This window comes from Cloeon dipterum, chromosome X, assembly GCF_949628265.1.
Source record: "Cloeon dipterum chromosome X, ieCloDipt1.1, whole genome shotgun sequence".
In the NCBI taxonomy this organism is placed as follows: domain Eukaryota; kingdom Metazoa; phylum Arthropoda; class Insecta; order Ephemeroptera; family Baetidae; genus Cloeon; species Cloeon dipterum.
The window spans coordinates 16,432,400-16,449,853 of NC_088790.1; the positions used below are offsets into that span (position 1 = coordinate 16,432,400).

General features: G+C 43.0%; 2 protein-coding genes across 18 annotated transcripts in view; both read right to left on the reverse strand.

Moving 5' to 3' along the window:
- The window catches only part of LOC135945086 (microtubule-associated protein futsch-like), a 40,841-nt gene extending 29,057 nt beyond the window's left edge, over window positions 1-11,784 (reverse strand). Inside the window, exons 1-6 of the mRNA XM_065492498.1 lie at window positions 8,235-11,784; window positions 6,417-6,668; window positions 5,703-5,954; window positions 4,662-5,234; window positions 2,822-3,080; window positions 1,068-1,453 (exon numbers count right to left, since the gene is read on the reverse strand). Of these exons, the coding sequence (XP_065348570.1) occupies window positions 1,068-1,453; window positions 2,822-3,080; window positions 4,662-5,234; window positions 5,703-5,954; window positions 6,417-6,668; window positions 8,235-11,621 (5,109 nt within the window). The 5' untranslated portion in view covers window positions 11,622-11,784. The remainder of the gene's footprint in view (window positions 1-1,067; window positions 1,454-2,821; window positions 3,081-4,661; window positions 5,235-5,702; window positions 5,955-6,416; window positions 6,669-8,234) is intronic.
- Ank2 (Ankyrin 2) overlaps window positions 1-17,454 on the reverse strand; it is a 114,946-nt gene that overhangs the window by 45,517 nt on the left and 51,975 nt on the right. For 16 of the 17 annotated variants that reach the window (XM_065492762.1, XM_065492760.1, XM_065492761.1 and 13 more), the window contains one exon: window positions 17,124-17,216. In XM_065492762.1, the coding sequence (XP_065348834.1) occupies window positions 17,124-17,216 (93 nt within the window). Of the gene's footprint in view, window positions 1-11,790; window positions 11,918-17,123; window positions 17,217-17,454 lie in introns of all 17 variants that reach the window. The other variant, XM_065492770.1, reaches the window with a different exon arrangement.

The window sequence follows — 17,454 nt, forward strand, 5'->3', positions numbered from 1 at the left end:
GGCTCGTCATTTTTGATCACTGAGACGGTCGATTCTTCGTCCTGAGTCTCGGTCTCGACCGCAGTTTCAAGTACTTCTTCTTCCTGGATTTCTGGCACTTGTTCTCGTTTCGATAAGGTTTCAAACTCAGTGTCGGCCTTGTCTGACAGTTCTGGTTCGGACGCTTGCTCTGCTTGTTTGACAGCGTCGTCATCCATAGACGGAGTCTGCTGATCGACACTTGCAATTGCAATCAAGTTTTCGTCTTGCACAGCTTCATTTTCACTCTCGCTTACAGTCAATTCTGATTGAGTCGTTTCTTTGACAATTTCTGGTTCTTGAGGTTCGATTCCAGAAACCTCTGGAGCAAGAACGGTCGTATCTGCGATGGAAATAGCTTCCGTTTCCTTTTCAGTGTCAGTGGAGACCGATTTTTCGGCCTTTACGTCTTTGGTTTCTGTAATTGTTAGTGGTTTTGAATCGGAATCTTGCAGAGTAATTTCTGGCTCGAGAGTTTGATCTGTTTGCGTTTCTGGAGTCTGCACCAGTTCGTCTGATTTGACTCCATCAGCTGGAATTGACTCAGATTGAAGTGTGATCTGCTCCACAATTTGTTCCTCTGACGCTTCAACAACGTGTGGAACTGCAATCGGAGTTTCCGTTTCTTCCTCCGGACTAATTGGCTTGCTATCCACGTGTGCTGGTTCTTTGGTGTCAGTTTCCTGGACTTCCAAGGAAGCAGGCTCGTCAGTTTTGATCACTGAGACGGTCGATTCTTCGTCCTGAGTCTCGGTCTCGACCGCAGTTTCAAGTACTTCTTCTTCCTGGATTTCTGGCACTTGTTCTGGTTTCGATAAGGTTTCAAGCTCAGTGTCGGCCTTGTCTGACAGTTCTGGTTCGGACGCTTGCTCTGCTTGTTTGACAGCGTCGTCATCCATAGACGGAGTCTGCTGATCGACAATTGCAATCAAGTTTTCGTCTTGCACAGCTTCAGTTTCACTCTCGCTTACAGTCAATTCTGATTGAGTCGTTTCTTTGACAATTTCTGGTTCTTGAGGTTTGATTCCAGAAACCTCTGGAGCAAGAACGGTCGTATCTGCGATGGTAATAGCTTCCGTTTCCTTTTCAGTGTCAGTGGAGACCGATTTTTCGGCCTGAACGTCTTTGGTTTCTGTAATTGTTAGTGGTTTTGAATCGGAATCTTGCAGAGTAATTTCTGGCTCGAGAGTTTGATCTGTTTGCGTTTCTGGAGTCTGCTCCAGTTCGTCTGATTTGACTCCATCAGCTGGAATTGACTCAGATTGAACTGTGATCTGCTCCACAATTTGTTCCTCTGACGCTTCAACAACGTGTGGAACTGCAATCGGAGTTGCCGTTTCTTCTTCCGGACTAATTGGCTTGCTATCCACGTGTGCTGGTTCTTTGGTGTCAGTTTCCAGAATTTCCAAGGAAGCAGGCTCGTCAGTTTTGATCACTGAGACGGTCGATACTTCGTCCTGAGTCTCGGTCTCGACCGCAGTTTCAAGTTCTTCTTCTTCCTGGATTTCTGGCACTTGTTCTGGTTTCGATAAGGTTTCAAGCTCAGTGTCGGCCTTGTCTGACAGTTCTGATTCGGACGCTTGCTCTGCTTGTTTTACGGCGTCGTCATCCATAGACGGAGTCTGCTGATCGACACTTGCAATTGCAATCAAGTTTTCGTCTTGCACAGCTTCAGTTTCACTCTCGCTTGCAGTCAATTCTGATTGAGTCGTTTCTTTGACAATTTCTGGTTCTTGAGGTTCGATTCCAGAAACCTCTGGAGCAAGAACGGTCGTATCTGCGATGGAAATAGCTTCCGTTTCCTTTTCAGTGTCAGTGGAGACCGATTTTTCGGCCTGAACGTCTTTGGTTTCTGTAATTGTTAGTGGTTTTGAATCGGAATCTTGCAGAGTAATTTCTGGCTCGAGAGTTTGATCTGTTTGCGTTTCTGGAGTCTGCACCAGTTCGTCTGATTTGACTCCATCAGCTGGAATTGACTCAGATTGAACTGTGATCTGCTCCACAATTTGTTCCTCTGACGCTTCAACAACGTGTGGAACTGCAATCGGAGTTTCCGTTTCTTCCTCCGGACTAATTGGCTTGCTATCCACGTGTGCTGGTTCTTTGGTGTCAGTTTCCAGAATTTCCAAGGAAGCAGGCTCGTCAGTTTTGATCACTGAGACGGTCGATACTTCGTCCTGAGTCTCGGTCTCGACCGCAGTTTCAAGTACTTCTTCTTCCTGGATTTCTGGCACTTGTTCTGGTTTCGATAAGGTTTCAAGCTCAGTGTCGGCCTTGTCTGACAGTTCTGGTTCGGACGCTTGCTCTGCTTGTTTGACAGCGTCGTCATCCATAGACGGAGTCTGCTGATCGACACTTGCAATTGCAATCAAGTTTTCGTCTTGCACAGCTTCAGTTTCACTCTCGCTTACAGTCAATTCTGATTGAGTCGTTTCTTTGACAATTTCTGGTTCTTGAGGTTCGATTCCAGAAACCTCTGGAGCAAGAACGGTCGTATCTGCGATGGAAATAGCTTCCGTTTCGTTTTCAGTGTCAGTGGAGACCGATTTTTCGGCCTGAACGTCTTTGGTTTCTGTAATTGTTAGTGGTTTTGAATCGGAATCTTGCAGAGTAATTTCTGGCTCGAGAGTTTGATCTGTTTGCGTTTCTGGAGTCTGCACCAGTTCGTCTGATTTGACTCCATCAGCTGGAATTGACTCAGATTGAACTGTGATCTGCTCCACAATTTGTTCCTCTGACGCTTCAACAACGTGTGGAACTGCAATCGGAGTTTCCGTTTCTTCCTCCGGACTAATTGGCTTGCTATCCACGTGTGCTGGTTCTTTGGTGTCAGTTTCCTGGATTTCCAAGGAAGCAGGCTCGTCAGTTTTGATCACTGAGACGGTCGATTCTTCGTCCTGAGTCTCGGTCTCGACCGCAGTTTCAAGTACTTCTTCTTCCTGGATTTCTGGCACTTGTTCTGGTGTCGATAAGGTTTCAAGCTCTGTGTCGGCCTTGTCTGACAGTTCTGGTTCGGACGCTTGCTCTGCTTGTTTGACAGCGTCGTCATCCATAGACGGAGTCTGCTGATCGACACTTGCAATTGCAATCAAGTTTTCGTCTTGCACAGCTTCAGTTTCACTCTCGCTTACAGTCAATTCTGATTGAGTCGTTTCTTTGACAATTTCTGGTTCTTGAGGTTCGATTCCAGAAACCTCTGGAGCAAGAACGGTCGTATCTGCGATGGAAATAGCTTCCGTTTCCTTTTCAGTGTCAGTGGAGACCGATTTTTCGGCCTGAACGTCTTTGGTTTCTGTAATTGTTAGTGGTTTTGAATCGGAATCTTGCAGAGTAATTTCTGGCTCGAGAGTTTGATCTGTTTGCGTTTCTGGAGTCTGCACCAGTTCGTCTGATTTGACTCCATCAGCTGGAATTGACTCAGATTGAACTGTGATCTGCTCCACAATTTGTTCCTCTGACGCTTCAACAACGTGTGGAACTGCAATCGGAGTTTCCGTTTCTTCCTCCGGACTAATTGGCTTGCTATCCACGTGTGCTGGTTCTTTGGTGTCAGTTTCCAGAATTTCCAAGGAAGCAGGCTCGTCAGTTTTGATCACTGAGACGGTCGATACTTCGTCCTGAGTCTCGGTCTCGACCGCAGTTTCAAGTACTTCTTCTTCCTGGATTTCTGGCACTTGTTCTGGTTTCGATAAGGTTTCAAGCTCAGTGTCGGCCTTGTCTGACAGTTCTGGTTCGGACGCTTGCTCTGCTTGTTTGACAGCGTCGTCATCCAAAGACGGAGTCTGCTGATTGACACTTCCAATTGCAATCAAGTTTTCGTCTTGCACAGCTTCAGTTTCACTCTCGCTTACAGTCAATTCTGATTGAGTCGTTTCTTTGACAATTTCTGGTTCTTGAGGTTCGATTCCAGAAACCTCTGGAGCAAGAACGGTCGTATCTGCGATGGAAATAGCTTCCGTTTCCTTTTCAGTGTCAGTGGAGACCGATTTTTCGGCCTGAACGTCTTTGGTTTCTGTAATTGTTAGTGGTTTTGAATCGGAATCTTGCAGAGTAATTTCTGGCTCGAGAGTTTGATCTGTTTGCGTTTCTGGAGTCTGCTCCAGTTCGTCTGATTTGACTCCATCAGCTGGAATTGACTCAGATTGAACTGTGATCTGCTCCACAATTTGTTCCTCTGACGCTTCAACAACGTGTGGAACTGCAATCGGAGTTTCCGTTTCTTCCTCCGGACTAATTGGCTTGCTATCCACGTGTGCTGGTTCTTTGGTGTCAGTTTCCTGGATTTCCAAGGAAGCAGGCTCGTCATTTTTGATCACTGAGACGGTCGATTCTTCGTCCTGAGTCTCGGTCTCGACCGCAGTTTCAAGTACTTCTTCTTCCTGGATTTCTGGCACTTGTTCTCGTTTCGATAAGGTTTCAAGCTCAGTGTCGGCCTTGTCTGACAGTTCTGGTTCGGACGCTTGCTCTGCTTGTTTGACAGCGTCGTCATCCAAAGACGGAGTCTGCTGATCGACAATTGCAATCAAGTTTTCGTCTTGCACAGCTTCAGTTTCACTCTCGCTTGCAGTCAATTCTGATTGAGTCGTTTCTTTGACAATTTCTGGTTCTTGAGGTTCGATTCCAGAAACCTCTGGAGCAAGAACGGTCGTATCTGCGATGGAAATAGCTTCCGTTTCCTTTTCAGTGTCAGTGGAGACCGATTTTTCGGCCTGAACGTCTTTGGTTTCTGTAATTGTTAGTGGTTTTGAATCGGAATCTTGCAGAGTAATTTCTGGCTCGAGAGTTTGATCTGTTTGCGTTTCTGGAGTCTGCACCAGTTCGTCTGATTTGACTCCATCAGCTGGAATTGACTCAGATTGAAGTGTGATCTTCTCCACAATTTGTTCCTCTGACGCTTCAACAACGTGTGGAACTGCAATCGGAGTTTCCGTTTCTTCCTCCGGACTAATTGGCTTGCTATCCACGTGTGCTGGTTCTTTGGTGTCAGTTTCCAGAATTTCCAAGGAAGCAGGCTCGTCAGTTTTGATCACTGAGACGGTCGATACTTCGTCCTGAGTCTCGGTCTCGACCGCAGTTTCAAGTACTTCTTCTTCCTGGATTTCTGGCACTTGTTCTGGTTTCGATAAGGTTTCAAGCTCTGTGTCGGCCTTGTCTGACAGTTCTGGTTCGGACGCTTGCTCTGCTTGTTTGACAGCGTCGTCATCCATAGACGGAGTCTGCTGATCGACACTTGCAATTGCAATCAAGTTTTCGTCTTGCACAGCTTCAGTTTCACTCTCGCTTACAGTCAATTCTGATTGAGTCGTTTCTTTGACAATTTCTGGTTCTTGAGGTTCGATTCCAGAAACCTCTGGAGCAAGAACGGTCGTATCTGCGATGGAAATAGCTTCCGTTTCCTTTTCAGTGTCAGTGGAGACCGATTTTTCGGCCTGAACGTCTTTGGTTTCTGTAATTGTTAGTGGTTTTGAATCGGAATCTTGCAGAGTAATTTCTGGCTCGAGAGTTTGATCTGTTTGCGTTTCTGGAGTCTGCACCAGTTCGTCTGATTTGACTCCATCAGCTGGAATTGACTCAGATTGAACTGTGATCTGCTCCACAATTTGTTCCTCTGACGCTTCAACAACGTGTGGAACTGCAATCGGAGTTTCCGTTTCTTCCTCCGGACTAATTGGCTTGCTATCCACGTGTGCTGGTTCTTTGGTGTCAGTTTCCTGGATTTCCAAGGAAGCAGGCTCGTCAGTTTTGATCACTGAGACGGTCGATTCTTCGTCCTGAGTCTCGGTCTCGACCGCAGTTTCAAGTACTTCTTCTTCCTGGATTTCTGGCACTTGTTCTGGTGTCGATAAGGTTTCAAGCTCTGTGTCGGCCTTGTCTGACAGTTCTGGTTCGGACGCTTGCTCTGCTTGTTTGACAGCGTCGTCATCCAAAGACGGAGTCTGCTGATCGACAATTGCAATCAAGTTTTCGTCTTGCACAGCTTCAGTTTCACTCTCGCTTACAGTCAATTCTGATTGAGTCGTTTCTTTGACAATTTCTGGTTCTTGAGGTTCGATTCCAGAAACCTCTGGAGCAAGAACGGTCGTATCTGCGATGGAAATAGCTTCCGTTTCCTTTTCAGTGTCAGTGGAGACCGATTTTTCGGCCTGAACGTCTTTGGTTTCTGTAATTGTTAGTGGTTTTGAATCGGAATCTTGCAGAGTAATTTCTGGCTCGAGAGTTTGATCTGTTTGCGTTTCTGGAGTCTGCACCAGTTCGTCTGATTTGACTCCATCAGCTGGAATTGACTCAGATTGAACTGTGATCTGCTCCACAATTTGTTCCTCTGACGCTTCAACAACGTGTGGAACTGCAATCGGAGTTTCCGTTTCTTCCTCCGGACTAATTGGCTTGCTATCCACGTGTGCTGGTTCTTTGGTGTCAGTTTCCTGGATTTCCAAGGAAGCAGGCTCGTCAGTTTTGATCACTGAGACGGTCGATTCTTCGTCCTGAGTCTCGGTCTCGACCGCAGTTTCAAGTACTTCTTCTTCCTGGATTTCTGGCACTTGTTCTGGTTTCGATAAGGTTTCAAGCTCTGTGTCGGCCTTGTCTGAAAGTTCTGGTTCGGACGCTTGCTCTGCTTGTTTGACAGCGTCGTCATCCAAAGACGGAGTCTGCTGATCGACAATTGCAATCAAGTTTTCGTCTTGCACAGCTTCAGTTTCACTCTCGCTTACAGTCAATTCTGATTGAGTCGTTTCTTTGACAATTTCTGGTTCTTGAGGTTCGATTCCAGAAACCTCTGGAGCAAGAACGGTCGTATCTGCGATGGAAATAGCTTCCGTTTCCTTTTCAGTGTCAGTGGAGACCGATTTTTCGGCCTGAACGTCTTTAGTTTCTATAATTGTTAGTGGTTTTGAATCGGAATCTTGCAGAGTAATTTCTGGCTTGAGAGTTTGATCTGTTTGCGTTTCTGGAGTCTGCTCCAGTTCGTCTGATTTGACTCCATCAGCTGGAATTGTCTCAGATTGAACTGTGATCTGCTCCACAATTTGTTCCTCTGACGCTTCAACAACGTGTGGAACTGCAATCGGAGTTTCCGTTTCTTCCTCCGGACTAATTGGCTTGCTATCCACGTGTGCTGGTTCTTTGGTGTCAGTTTCCAGAATTTCCAAGGAAGCAGGCTCGTCAGTTTTGATCACTGAGACGGTCGATACTTCGTCCTGAGTCTCGGTCTCGACCGCAGTTTCAAGTACTTCTTCTTCCTGGATTTCTGGCACTTGTTCTGGTTTCGATAAGGTTTCAAGCTCAGTGTCGGCCTTGTCTGACAGTTCTGGTTCGGACGCTTGCTCTGCTTGTTTGACAGCGTCGTCATCCATAGACGGAGTCTGCTGATCGACACTTGCAATTGCAATCAAGTTTTCGTCTTGCACAGCTTCAGTTTCACTCTCGCTTACAGTCAATTCTGATTGAGTCGTTTCTTTGACAATTTCTGGTTCTTGAGGTTCGATTCCAGAAACCTCTGGAGCAAGAACGGTCGTATCTGCGATGGAAATAGCTTCCGTTTCCTTTTCAGTGTCAGTGGAGACCGATTTTTCGGCCTGAACGTCTTTGGTTTCTGTAATTGTTAGTGGTTTTGAATCGGAATCTTGCAGAGTAATTTCTGGCTCGAGAGTTTGATCTGTTTGCGTTTCTGGAGTCTGCACCAGTTCGTCTGATTTGACTCCATCAGCTGGAATTGACTCAGATTGAACTGTGATCTGCTCCACAATTTGTTCCTCTGACGCTTCAACAACGTGTGGAACTGCAATCGGAGTTTCCGTTTCTTCCTCCGGACTAATTGGCTTGCTATCCACGTGTGCTGGTTCTTTGGTGTCAGTTTCCTGGATTTCCAAGGAAGCAGGCTCGTCAGTTTTGATCACTGAGACGGTCGATTCTTCGTCCTGAGTCTCGGTCTCGACCGCAGTTTCAAGTACTTCTTCTTCCTGGATTTCTGGCACTTGTTCTGGTTTCGATAAGGTTTCAAGCTCAGTGTCGGCCTTGTCTGACAGTTCTGGTTCGGACGCTTGCTCTGCTTGTTTGACAGCGTCGTCATCCATAGACGGAGTCTGCTGATCGACACTTGCAATTGCAATCAAGTTTTCGTCTTGCACAGCTTCAGTTTCACTCTCGCTTACAGTCAATTCTGATTGAGTCGTTTCTTTGACAATTTCTGGTTCTTGAGGTTCGATTCCAGAAACCTCTGGAGCAAGAACGGTCGTATCTGCGATGGAAATAGCTTCCGTTTCCTTTTCAGTGTCAGTGGAGACTGATTTTTCGGCCTGAACGTCTTTGGTTTCTGTAATTGTTGGTGGTTTTGAATCGGAATCTTGCAGAGTAATTTCTGGCTCGAGAGTTTGATCTGTATTCGTTTCTGGAGTCTGCACCAGTTCGTCTGATTTGACTCCATCAGCTGGAATTGACTCAGATTGAAGTGTGATCTGCTCCACAATTTGTTCCTCTGACGCTTCAACAACGTGTGGAACTGCAATCGGAGTTTCTGTTTTTTCCTCCTTACTAATTTGCTTGCTATCCACGTGTGCTGGTTCTTTGGTGTCAGTTTCCTGGATTTCCAAGAAAGCAGGCTCAGCAGTTTCGATCCCCTTCCGAGGTTTATCTCCTTTTTTCTCTGAGTTTTGGACGTGATATAATGTTTGATCATCACTTGATTCAGATGTTTTAATCTTTTTCTTATGTATTTCTTCCATTGCTATTTTCTCGTGTTGAATGGTAACGGGATGGACTGTTTCTTTCCCTGGAGTCAATTGCATTTTTTTCTCGTCTTTACCCTGTGTAGATACAGTGTCTTTGATATCCAGTGATGTTGACTCTTCAGATTTTATCTCGGAGATGGCTGTAATTTCCCTTTCCCGTTTCTCTGTCTGGATCTTGATTTCTAGTATATCTTTTTGCTGGTCTCCCGCAAATTGTTGTGTTATTTGCACGGTCTCTTGCTCAATGTTAACATTGGCTGATAGTTCTGGCGTGGTAGATTTCTCTTTTATTTTCATAGCTTCTGTATTTAAAGTTTGAGATTTGTTTTCGATTTTAGAAATTGCTTTTAATAATTCGTCTTGCAGTGAAACGTATTCACTCTCGCTGACTGCCATTTTTTTCTCCGGACTAATTGGCATGTTTTTCACTTCTTCTGCCATTTTGGTGTTGGTTTCCTTGATCTCCATTGAAGCAGACTCGTCAGATTTGATCTCTGAAATTACTTTTTCTTCGTCGTGTTTGTATGTTTCAGGCGTGGTTTTAAGTATTTCTTCATTCAAGTCTTTTGGTGCTTTTTCTGGTTTCAAAACACTCTCTTGCTTATTGACGACCATGACTGAGACCTCTGGTTCAGACTCTCGATCTTCATTAGCTTTGTCGTTTATTTCCTCCTTGGTTTCTGTAATTTTTACCGTTTCAATCTCCGGATTCATTGGCTTTCCCTTCATGTCTGATGCTTCTTTGATTTTAGAAGATACCTTTTCATCTTGTGGATCTTGTTCTTGAACGCTATTTTTTAATTCCAGGATTGATTTATTTTTTTCATATTCAGTACTTTTATGAACTGCATTTTTCTCTACGTTTATCTTCTCTGTGTTTCCACTAACCTCTTTTGCGTTCGCTATGGTGGCTTGTTTTTCTAAAAATTCAAATTTTTGCATATGCGTCGTGAACATTGTTTTTGAATTGGTTTGTTCATCTTTGCTCTCTTTGATTTTTTCGCTTTCATTTGTATTTATTTCGTGTTTAGTCTCTTTCATAATACTTTTTTGTGCTATTAACTCATAAGTATTTTGTGTTGAGCCATCAACAATTTCTTGCTCTGCAATAGAATTTCGTTGAATTGTAAAATATCGGTTTTTAGTTTCTTTAGAGGCATCTACCATAGTTTTTTTAATATCTCTTCCATCATCAGTGTATTGGTTGCTTATATGGGATTCTATTTGCTTTTGAGTGTCTAATGTTATGGTTTGTTTTGAAATATATTTTGATTTTTCTACTTCAATATCATGTTCAGGTTTCCTTTCATCCTCATACGTTGTGAAGGTTTCGTCCGTATATTTGACAATGTCTTCTGGTATCCTTTCTTTTTGTTCAGGGTCGTCTCTTTTTGACATCGTATTCAGAACCTTTTGTAAACTTTCTTTGAGTTCTTTAATATCAGATGAATATGTTTCCTCTTCATCTGATTCTGCAGTCTCTTGGATTTGAATTTTTTGATTGATAGTCTCTATGACTCTCTGGATATCAATTATTTCTCTTGTGTTTTGTTGGGTTTTGGATTTTTCTTTTTGACATTGTTCTTGTGATTCAGTAAACATTTGCTGTAGCTGCTTTATCTTAGGTTTAACTTGCTTTGTGTGAGTTACAGATACTTTGTTGCTTGCATCAATATCAGCATTTGTTTTCTTTGGACTTTCTAACCGTTTTGGTGTTTTTATTTGACTTTCAACTTGTTCTAATTGAACTACTTTGATAATTTTTTCCTCAGGACTTTCATCAACTGGCTTCGGTAATGTTCCTTGTTCAAGATGGCGTACTAGTGTTTTAACATCACTTGAACCTCTTCTTCTCATCTCAACTATATCTTCGATTGAAGCAATTCTCTCTTTTGCTTTCTTCTTGACGTCTGTTGAGTCTGTCAAAATTGCACCTATTTCATTTTCTGGAATCACAAGTGGGCTCAGGCTGACATCTTTGGTTTCTACAACGTCAGTTGAAACGGCAGCCTCAGACGTTTCGAGCTTTAACGGGCTCAAGGCAACGGAGATACCGGTAGCGAACACAGGGCTTGACGCCATATCTGAAAAAATAAGACCCTGTTGCTCGTCTTTATAAAACTCGAGCTCCGTCTCTAAGGCAACTTCAGTCTGAATCGGACTAAGTCCAGCATCCGTTAGCTCGGCCTCTGTGTCGACTGCAGTGTCAGATATGGCCCTCTGAACCGGGCTTGTTATAGTGTCAGTGTCTGTTGCAAGTGTGTTAGTTCTGGTCATACTTATGCCAGTGTCAGTCACGTGGGCAGCTGACTCAGTGGTTGGGCTGTCAAATGGTGACAGGTTGTAGTCGTAGTGGTAAATACTTTTCTTCCCACTAAACATGACTGTGTCACCGCTCTTCTTTTTCTCGGTGCCAGTGTCGTCAAGCTGGAGCATAAAGTTGCGCTCCTCCTTTCTTGGACTTGAACGGGAGACTGACTTCATCACCTTGGTTGATGTGTCTTTGGACATGTCATCCTTCATTGTAGTGGTCACACTGATGTGCGACTGTGAATGAATTGAGATTTCTATACCTTTAACTTCTTTAGCACCATACAACGTAAGTCGACTTTCGGAAGACGCTTTCGAGTCTTTGGCGTGTACTTCTTTATGATCAATGAAAAGCTCTAACGTCGGTGAGGTTTCCCTACCGTCCTTTTTCGCCAGCTTTCGGGGCGAAATATCTGCGTGAGCCAAAAAAACAGAATTCGAGAACTCTAATGGACTAGTGCCACGGTCGACACTTTTGGACGAATCGTCGTCGTCGTCATTAGCTAAGCTATCACCCGGCGCGTTAACAGGTTTCACGCTCCCACCTCCTGTGCTACCTGACATTTTATGCGATACTACCGATTTGATTTGAGCTATTTCACCGGGCTGATATTTTAATGACAACTCTAGGGGTTTTTCAAACTTCCTAACTATCACATCACTTTTCTCAACAATGCTATCAGATTGGGACTCAAAAAATGTGTCAGAGGGGGTGGAAGGGGGTTTTGGGTACTGCTGCTGTTGTAAGAGGGACGGATCACTTGGTGGCTCCGCACCCTCGGGAGTTTCCAATGGGAAGATATCACGGAATCCTTCCGATTCCAGCGACTCAGCGGTCGTTGAGTCATCCTGAGGCGATGCTGCATTCCGCACGCAAATTGGAATGAAAATTGGTTAGACCTTAGTCGGTTCGGAAATGATAGCAACAATGGATGGAATGCGAGAGGTGAATGTTATCAAAGAATCATCGCTGCTATTGCCATTGGTGTTTCAGATCCAATTTTGGTATGGTTTGTCTCTCGTTGAGGTAGCGGGGATTGCCGGGGGATTGGGTTAAGGAACGATCGGTTCGTCACAGACCCGCTAAGCTTTGTCTACCAAAATATCATAATAAGCCGTTTGCAATACTGAATCGAATGAGAGTGCTTGTTTTTTCTTTAATTCAACATTAAAAACCACTTGAACAGTATTTCGTGATAATAATGCCAAGTCTTTTGTTACTCAAAATGTACCAATCTATAATATTCAAGTAAAATTGAGATAAATCTAGCTCATTTGTACTAACCTGTATTGTGTCTCAGCTTGCGAATTACATAACGACTCCAACAAACGTCAAATGAAAGAGTACAACTATACAAAATATATTAACCACTACAGGCAGCACAAAACGTTCAAAAATTCCAGCAGTAATCAGCAATTCACACTTACCTCGCAGATTTCGATTATTAACCGGGCACAAATAAAAATAAAAGGGATATATGCGATTGTGTGAAGGGAATGTCGAGGATCGAGTTACAGGGTTGTTGGTCAATGTAGAGCGCAATCGAACGATAAAATCGTATGTTCCTACTTATTAAATGCACACCTGTGGCAATAGCACGTTGACCGTCATTTCGTTCTTTGGAATGATTTTGGAGAAATAAATGAATAAATTATTCGGAAATCATCAATTTCAGCATGCATTTTATCTTTAAGTTTTCGGAAAAAAATGCTTTTCACTTGCCGAGTAAAAGAAAAGCTGAATAATTGAAATCATATCTGCATATAAAGATGAAGAAACGAACATGTAAAACCAATAGTAATTAAAACTGTGTCCGAAACGCGTGCTTACGCAATAAAATAAGCTCGTGTCTATGGGCTGAAACTTGAAAGTGCAAAGCTTAAATCCATGCGCCCACAGAATAAAATAAATGCAGCTGCAATGATGGGGAAAATTCTGATCAATGGACTGTGTGTTTTCAGGTTGCCGAAGGCTAGACATGGCGGACGGAGGCAACAGAAAGCATCCCGGTGGCGTTTGGGGTAAGTAATATAAAAAAGACAGTGTCAAAGCGGAAACCTTAATAATTTGGTAAAAAATGTATCTTTTTTTCTCTGCCATATTATTTCTGAATAGAAACAGAAGTTCAAGTCAACGATTCATATCTAGTTTTATTCAAAACCAGAAATTTTTGGGCCCGGCAATTGTTCCGAAAAGTTGCTTTGAACTGTTTCTCTTTAAAATATCTGAGTTTTCCTTGTTGTCTGTCTCGCCTGAATATTTTTCTATCGCCGGGATCCTTTGCGGCTGCGAATGATAAACTTACACGCGAGAACATCGGCCGGCACAAGACGCACCGCAAACAACGTGAAAAAGGGCACAAGTAGACACCACTTTCTCGAACGCATCTCGCGGACAGGACATGCAGACCGTAACAACAGATTTGGAAATACTATTTGCCAAAGCCATGCAAATTGCGTTACTCGAGGGAGGTTCGGGGGTGGGGGTGGTGGCACATTTGCACACACGCGATCGGAAAACATACGCACACACACACAGTCCCTAATCAAATTAGCAGAGATAGAGAAAGAGAAAGAGAGAGAGAGAGGCACACACAACGATATTAATCGTTGACGGTAAATTCGCGGGGGAAAATCAGCGCTCCAACAACCAGAAAAAAGTCTCCTCGGCGGGTATGAGGGTGTAAGATATGATTTTGCTTAAGTCGACGGGTTTTTGTCGAAATCTGAGAGACAGCGTGATGTGCAGGAAATTCAGGGAAAAAACCAATGAAGCCGAAATGAAAAATTATTTTGGTGGAAGTTTGTGTCGCCTGTAGTAATCAACATTTTGTATTACAGTTAACAAGAGTCCAGATTTTCAACTTTAGTCATGCTTCTTTCTCGCTAAAATCGTAAAGTAGAAAACACTGCATGCAAATTTTCAAAGATAAAAATCACTTCCAACGAGTAAATTCGGAAGATAGACTATACGGAGAGAAAGAGAGATGAAAAATCATAAAGTATGAGAGTTGCTAAGCGTAAAATGAGACACACAAATGAAAAATCGGTACTTCAAGGTCATCGCATATTTAACCCCATTTCTAAAAGATCGACACGCGCGGTGGGTTGGTTCTCGTCGCATTTCGGTGGAGGAAAGCAACTCAAATTCGTGAAGAATCCGGCGTAATTTTTTGTTTTTACAAAATTCAAACGATACTCACGGCTGGCTGCGGTAAACGCGAGACGTAGGCGCTAGCTGAACAAAACCACAACTGGCCCGAGAGGGTTCGCGAAGCGCGTCCGCCGCCCCACGCCAATTAGCCCCTCCGCCGGTTGCTCGAGAAAGAAAGAGGCGTTCCACGGATTTCGCTGACTTCAAACAGCCGATTCGATTACGCGACGCAAAGAAGCCAGCGGCTGGCGCTAATTGTCCAAAACGCCCTATCGAGACACGTGTAGGCTTTTCGCTCAGCTTCAGAGCTGTGCGGGCCTGCCGAACTGCGACTTTTGCAGGCGCCAGTCAAGCGCATCCAATTAGGAAACGAGACTCCGGTCTTTCGAAGTTTGAATTTAGACTGTCGCGAGCTTAAATCATTTTGCTGCATACAAATAGAGGGGAATATGTAGTCTGACTGTTTAAAATATTAGAGAAAGAGACTAGAATTTTACTAGTGTACATCATTGATTATTTTTTCGTTCATAAATTCCGCGGGAATATTGATCTCTTATTTTTTAACTTGGATATTTTACCGGTTAGTGTCTTTTGGCGCATACCACAAATCGAATTAGAGGATGCAGATCATCTGTAGCCTCAATTACTTCACACGCTAGATTGTTTATCTTTACTTTTCGCTGATGTTATAATGATTTTTTCAACCACACTTAATCAATTAATTGAATTTCCTCCTCTTTTCCAGCAATTTTCTTGTCAAAAATGATGTAACATGACTATTATTGCATTGAAAACTCCTTACCAAATTTTTATCGAATGATTTGCGAAAATTTGCAAATCTCAAGTAAAATAATCGTTTTATTCAAGCGCAAAGCATATAAATTAACTTGCACATCGCTTAAATCTTCACCATTGAAGGTGTTGTTTTGAATCTACAGAAGAGAGATTAAGAATTTTTTTTCATTTAGATCAGGACTTATTAGGGAATTCCTAAAAGGTGCGGATGATCGGAAAAAAAGTGAAACCGCTATTTTTACACGTGCGCGTGGGTGCGTGATCCGGCGGCGGTGAAGAAGACGTACATTATTTCATAGTCGGCGCGTATGAGTGACATAATACGGCTTGAAACTCGATCTGTGTGGCGCCCGTTGTTGGCACTCAGCGAGCTGTGAGGCGAGACTCTCGGCTGCGCATATTTAATTTCGGTGAACCAAATGGCAAAGCAGGTGATGCACTTTGACATGAGAGAGCAGCTTACGTATTGTGTTTGTTTGCGTCGTGGCGGCTAAGGTGCAGCCGGGTGTAGAGTCGTCTCTTCGCAATCACTTTTCACGTTTATTTTCTCATAAATGCGCAATGATTTGCCTTGCTCACCGAGAAAGCGAGCTCTTGAGATGCGAGAAAGCGCTTTCAATTTAGTTTCTAATTTTTAAGTGACTTCCTTTTTATTCACTACACTGCTAATTCTATTTATCGATCGTAAAATTTATTTTATGTAAATATGTGCAATTTTTGCGAGTGTTGGTGCATATTTAATTTCTTAAGCTGTGAGATCTGTGAGTAAATTGGACCTGTCTTCGTCCAGCTTGAGGTGAGATTGAAATTTACAGAAAAGGGGGTTTGCTCATTTCTATGGAAATAAATTCATTATGATTTTAAATGATACTATAACGGTTCGTGGCAATGAAAGTAATATTTGTGATAATCCCTTTCCCTTTCCCTCTATTTTTATATTACTCTTTGCTTCAATTTTCAATACAATTCAAATTTGAAATTAAAATTGGAGAACGTGCCACTAAATCTGTTGTATTATTACTTATTTGTTGTTTATTGTTCATGACTCATAACATTTCGTACAATTAAATCAATAATTAAATTACATGAACATGAATAAATTACATTGAAATTACATGAATTAAATACGAGATTCAGTTATAAGAGCAAGTTTTTTCATTGACTTACAGAAATCACGCGTATATAGGTTTTCAGCTTTAAATTTGCTTTTTGTTGAACTTGAACGCGAGCAACGTAAGCGCAGTTGAGACTTGCGTGGCGTTTGTGGTAGCAGCGACTCCACGTGACCAGGAGGTGGCTCAGCAACATTGCTATGCGAAGCTCCACAAACGCACTCGCTGCCATAACAGCATTAGGCTGCTCGGTTGAAACCATGCTTTTATTTTCACCGATTTTCCGTTCTGTCCTTAATATTCTAACTCAATTAGTGGCGGCACAAGAGTGGCCGAGCGAGCGCAACAGCCGCCGACCTAGAAACCAAAGCGCCGTTTCCTCTACCACCCTATCCGTGACCGAATACGCGCAGATCAACTTTCTATGCTCTGTTACTTTTGCCTCACTTGCCAAATATATTTATGTTCCTCCACCGAAATGTACGTCCATTATTTTTACGTGCGAGAGTGACCAATTGAAAAACTGAAGTGCAATAAATACATTGTGCAGTTTAGCAGATTAATCCGACACCACCAGCGTCCAAAATTATAAGTAAATCATGTTAGTGTATGGGGTAAATACTTGAATGCTAAATTTAATTCGTTAGATATGCCATGCCTTTAAGTATTTAAAATAAATTCAGATTCAAGAGAAGCTCCTGGAGCAAACACAAAATCATCAACATCACTGTGTTCAAAAATAAATAGTGATTGAAACCAAAACTGAACGAATTTTGATTCTCGGCACCGCGCTGCACCAAAGAGATGACGTCTTTGATGGTAATGAATGTTTTTTTTGCGCGCGAAGGTCCGAAAGTGTGAGAAAATGTTTAGCTCAATAATAATGTCGTACATGTGTTTGCGTGTCGATAAGATTTTTACTTTAAAAATATATTTATAGAGAGAGATGTGTTTGGTATACGAAGATCAAGAGTCATACTAGAAAAATGGAATTTGGTTTCCTACCTTGTGCTGGAGTCGTCACGTCAGTCAGGGTTTCCGAGCGCCAGGTCTCGGTCTCTGCAAGTAGGGCAGCTTCTGATCCAGAAGGTTCAGCTCCTGATAATCAAATTAAACAATTAAAATAAATTAATTATTTTAGCTTAAATAAACTTCCAGAGGTAATTTCAATTATACACTGCAAGTCAGGAGTGAGAAAACGTCACTGCGCTGCAGTGAGAAAATCTCACCCCGCCGCATGTCACTACTGCGCGGTGCGATAAACTCACCTTTGACACCTCAGGTATAGTGACATACGGCGTGGTGAGATTTTCTCACCGCAGCTAAGTGACATTTT